Genomic DNA, 4617 nt, shown 5'->3' with positions numbered 1-4617 from the left:
TCGCCAGACACCGGCCCCAGGTCAGGCAGCGGGGCTCTGCCTGAGGCCTGGCAGGGCCCCGGGCCCGTGTTTGGAAAAGAAACCGCTTCGCAGGCGGGAGCAAACAGAAAGGTGCGAGGGGAGCGCGGCGCAAAGAAGCGCAGCGGGGCAAAGCAAACAGCTCGGGGGCGCGTCTCCCTCCTCCGCCCCTTTCGGCCCCGGGCCCTCCCCTTTGCAGCCGCGCTGGGCACCGTTGGACATCAAAGCCCCCTTCCCTATATAAAGGCAGCGCCGGGAGGCTGCAGAAGGGTTAAAAAACTACCCCCCCCCCGCCTCTTTTCCCCGCCGGCGGAGCGGGGCGCGCGGCACCAAGGTCCCAGCGGAGGATTCGCCAAGGAGCCGGTCCAGGCGCTGGCTGCTCCCCGCCCCAAGTAGCAGCTGCGCTGGGGAGGCGCCCGGCCAGGCTCGAGGGAGCGGCCCGTGGGGAAGGCGGGGATGGCTGCCTAGGAGCGCCCGGGGCACGGTCCCTCTCTCCAGCCGCGCGCCCGGCGCAGACCATGAACCTGGTGGGGAGCTACCCGCACCCTCTGCTCCACGACCCCTTCCTCTTCAGCCCGGCCTCGCGGTGCCACCCGGAGCGCTCCTACTTCCAGAGCTGGGTGCTCAACCCGGCCGAGGGCCCCGCCGACCTCCCCGGGCCGCCCGCCTGCTACGGGCGCGCCGAGCTGGGCGCGCCGGGGCCCGGGCGGCTGGAGGCGCTGGGCGGGCGGCTGGGCCGGCGGAAAGGCGCGGCCCCCAAGAAGGAGCGCCGGCGGACCGAGAGCATCAACAGCGCCTTCGCGGAGCTGCGCGAGTGCATCCCCAACGTGCCGGCCGACACCAAGCTCTCCAAGATCAAAACCCTGCGCCTGGCCACCAGCTACATCGCCTACCTCATGGAGGTGCTGGCCAAGGACAGCCAGGCCGGGGAGACCGAGGGCTTCAAGGCGGAGCTCAAGAAGCCCGACAGCCGGGAGAGCAAGCGGAAAAGGGAGCCGGTAAGAGCCGGGGGCAGCGCGGGCGGAGGGCACGGCCGGGCGCCCCAGCAGCGAGTCCCCGGGCCCTGGTTCCTCTCTTGCAGGGAGGACGCTGGCGGGGGAGGGCCCGGGGGTTCGCTCCGGAGGGTAGCGAGCGTTTCTGTCCGGCAGAGCAGGGAGTGCGCGCAATACTGCGCCCCCGCGGATCTACGTCCTGCGCGGCTGCGGGCAGCAGCAGCCGAACTTGTTCGCGGGGGGCCCGCGCAGCGCAGGTGAAGCGAACTTTCAGCGAGTGCAGCAAAATCCCGTTGCGTGCGGCTGCGGCCAAACGCGGGGGGCACGAGCCAGGGTGGATCCAGCAGCCCCCATGGTAGCGGGATCTGTTTTTCGACCCCCCCCTAATAAGGCGCGGAAATTCCGCGTGCATTGGGGCTGCTCCAATAGTGCGCACTTCTGCGCGGGGCGACCCTTGCAACTACACCGAGCCGCTCCGAGGAGCGGGCTTGCCAGAGCCGGCCCCAGCCGCTCCGCTGGGCCAGGGAGGGAAGGATTCGGGGCCCTTCGCTGCCATTAGTTTCCCGGGGTTCCCCCCTTTTTTCTGGACACCGCAAACACAGATCCCGCCAGGGCTGCGAAGGGGGAACTGGGCCCATCCTGTTCCAAACCGAGACCGACCGCCGCGTCCACACCGCCGGCCTGGTGCCCCGCTACAAACCGCACCGGGGGGATTTCGCCGCGGGCTGCCACGTTTCCTTAGCCCCCCAATCCAGGCCTCGGCTGCTTAACCCTCCCCGCAGGCCCGCTGCGCTCTAGTCCGGATTTTCAAACCAGCCCAAACTCCCGCAAGCCCGGAGAACAGGCCGGCTGGGGCGAACCGAATCCAGAGACAATTCGCGGCTGGATTCAAACGAAATCGCTCCTTGATCTCGTAACCCCGAGGGCACGAGCATCCCGCTAGCAAGAGCCCGCAACTGGGAGGGAAGGACCCACACCAGGCTTGCCAGTCAACCGGACCTTGTGCGGGGAATCCTTTCTCCAGCCAGCCAAATGCAGAACACCCCGCGCGTCCCTTGTTGGCCTCCCTAGTTATCTTAGGGCCCGCTATCTGCCTGGGGTTGGCCCCTTCTATTTGCCTCGCTGGGAGTTTACCTGGGCTGGTGGGTTTTTTTCCGCTCTCCAAGCGCACTTTCTTGTTTCCAAGCCTGCATTCCCGGCCGCCCAAAGGCCCTGCGCACCCCGCCTGGGTCATTGACTCGCCTCCCGGGCGTATTTACCAACAGGCGCGTGGATTTACAATAACACCCCGTCCAGCAGCCCTAAGAGCGCTGCAAATAAAGGCAAATTTATGACGCGCGCTCTCCCCTTTATAAACATTGGCCCGATCCAGGAGCCGGAGCGAAATCTCCAAGTAGAACCCAGCCTGGTTGAGCCTCGCTGGTAAATATTTGACCCCCCCCCCCCCCAGCCCTTAATCTCTTACAGTTTTGCATCTATTTTGGCTACCCACTTACCCGCCTTTCCTGCTGTGCTTTCTCCCCCTTTGCGCTTCTCCGCAGCAGCCCGATGTTTACGCGCCTTCGCTAGGCGCTGGAGAGAAAAGGCTGAAAGGCAGGACGGGCTGGCCGCAGCAGGTCTGGGCTCTGGAGCTAAATCAGTGAGAAGAGACGCACCAAGCAGAGACTGGACTCGCTTCTAAAAGGCGACCCCGAACCAGATGCCCCCGAGCGGTAACCCGCCGGCTCTGTCATGTGCAATGTTTAAGGAGGAAAAAAAAGGGGGGTTTGGGGAGAGCCGGGCAGAACCAGCCCAGAACTCGTGGGGACCGGGGACTCACCCCCACGCCCTCGGCTTTCAGGCTGGATCCGTCCCCCGGGCCGCGTTCGCCTTTCTCCCGACACGGATGCAATAGGGATGCTCAGCCCCAGCAAAGCTAAAACCGCTCGGCAGGCTCCTACTTCCCCCGGCGGCGGCTGCCCTCGGTAAACACAGCGCGGAGCGCGCCCCCGGGAAGGGAGCGAATGCAGGATCGGGACCGATCTTTGTGCGTAGCCTCCCCCCGTCCATGTATTGTGTAGCCGGGGTCGGGGTGGCTCCTGCCCTTCCGCCCAGCAGCCTGAGGGAACCACGTTGTTGTTATTTGGTGTAAATCTCTCCCCCTCCTCCCGCAAGTTGTTGACGTGGGTGGATGCCTTTAAACTACCTAACGCGTTTGGGAAGGTCTCCCGTGGCCGGGTTTTCTACCTCACAGTTGTATGACCACTTGCCGAGAAAACAGGTTCGCCAAGCCAAATATTTATGTGGATCGAAAAAAAAAAAATAAAAGTTTTATGAAAATGGAATTCGCCCTTGTCGGCCAAAGCTGGCCCGGCCGGTAACCGCTTTGCTGCGGGTGAAATCGACAAGGACTCCCGCAGGCGGTCTCAGAGCGGCTGGAGAAGGATGCTTCTTCTAAACTCGGATTTACGCACCGAAAGGAGCATTTAGCAATTGGCCCCTTTCGGCTTGGCGCCCAGAGCTGATCGCACCCACTTTCGGTGTGTGCATGCAACAGAGCCGGGCTGGGGTGGAGGTGTAGCGAAATCTACAGGCACATGCTAAGCAGCTCCAGCTAATTTTAGAGCGGTGTAGAATAGGTTAGGCTCTCGCCCTAATTAAATCGACATCTTTAGATGATTGTGCAGCAAATATAGTATGCTAAACATAGACAAGTCCTGTAAAAAAAACTAGGAAGAGTAGTCCTGGGGGGAAAAACGGTCAATAGTAATGCTGGAACTAAATGCAGTAGTAAGTATCCCATACTTAGCTTTTGATGTCGTTTGGGTGTTGGGGTAGCTGTGTTAGTCTGTATGGTAAAAACAACCAGAAATCCTGCTGCAGTGTAAAGACTAAACAGATTTGTTTGTGCATAAGCTTTTGTGGGCAAAAACAAAATGGCTTTTTGCCCACAAAGTCTAGACCCAAATACATCTAAGCTAGGTCGCCAGCTTAGGCTGTATGTAACTTTAAAACCGAGAGGTCCCCTGGCACCTTACAAAACTCTCTATATTTCTGCTAGGATGCATCAACATTGCACTGCTACTTTGAGATAGCTAGCATTATTTTGAAATAACCAGGCGAGTGTCTCTACAGCCAGTCCGTTATTTTGAAATACAGTTGAAATCACGGAGGGTTTATTCCGAAATCTGTAAACTTCATTCTACGAGGAATAATGCTTATTCCAAAGTAGCTATTTTGAAATCAGGCATGTGTAGATGCTCCATTGTTGCTATTTCAAAATAGCCCCCCACCAGGGCCATTCTAAGTTATTTCTCCCCCGTTCCTCCTGAGGCTCTAAATGGAGACAGCACACTAATTTTGAGGCTTTTCTGCATTGTAGACGTACTATTTTGAAATAAGCTCTCTCAGAATAACTATTCAGGAATAGTTTATTTTGAAATAAGCGTGGAGTGTAGATGTACCATTAGTCTCTAAGGCTACATCTACATTAACCAGGTTATTTTGAAAGAACTTATTTCAAAATAACTCCCGAAATAACTATTTTGAAATAAGCTTATTCCTCTTCACCAGCAGGAGTTATTTCAAAATAACAAGCCCAATATTTTGAAACAACAAGCTGGGTAGC

The 4617-nt window shown here is 58.6% G+C and overlaps 1 protein-coding gene across 2 annotated transcripts; it reads left to right on the top strand.

The window, feature by feature from the left end:
* The first annotated feature begins 285 nt into the window (after window positions 1-285).
* On the top strand, window positions 286-2692 carry HAND1 (heart and neural crest derivatives expressed 1). 2 transcript variants are annotated; one of them, XM_075900597.1, is made up of 2 exons: window positions 286-1016; window positions 2555-2692. In XM_075900597.1, exons 1-2 carry the CDS (start codon window positions 537-539, stop codon window positions 2651-2653), a joined length of 579 nt encoding a protein of 192 aa, XP_075756712.1. In that variant the 5' UTR covers window positions 286-536; the 3' UTR covers window positions 2654-2692. The 2 variants fall into 2 exon arrangements, with proteins under 2 accessions (XP_075756712.1, XP_075756711.1); XM_075900596.1 differs by having other exon boundaries at window positions 410-1016; window positions 2552-2690.
* The last annotated feature ends 1925 nt before the right edge of the window (window positions 2693-4617 follow it).

The sequence above is a fragment of the Pelodiscus sinensis genome, chromosome 17 (genome assembly GCF_049634645.1).
Source record: "Pelodiscus sinensis isolate JC-2024 chromosome 17, ASM4963464v1, whole genome shotgun sequence".
Classification (NCBI taxonomy): Eukaryota; Metazoa; Chordata; order Testudines; family Trionychidae; genus Pelodiscus; species Pelodiscus sinensis.
The sequence above is the reverse complement of the archived record's forward strand: the minus strand, read 5'-3'. Positions and strand labels throughout refer to the sequence as shown.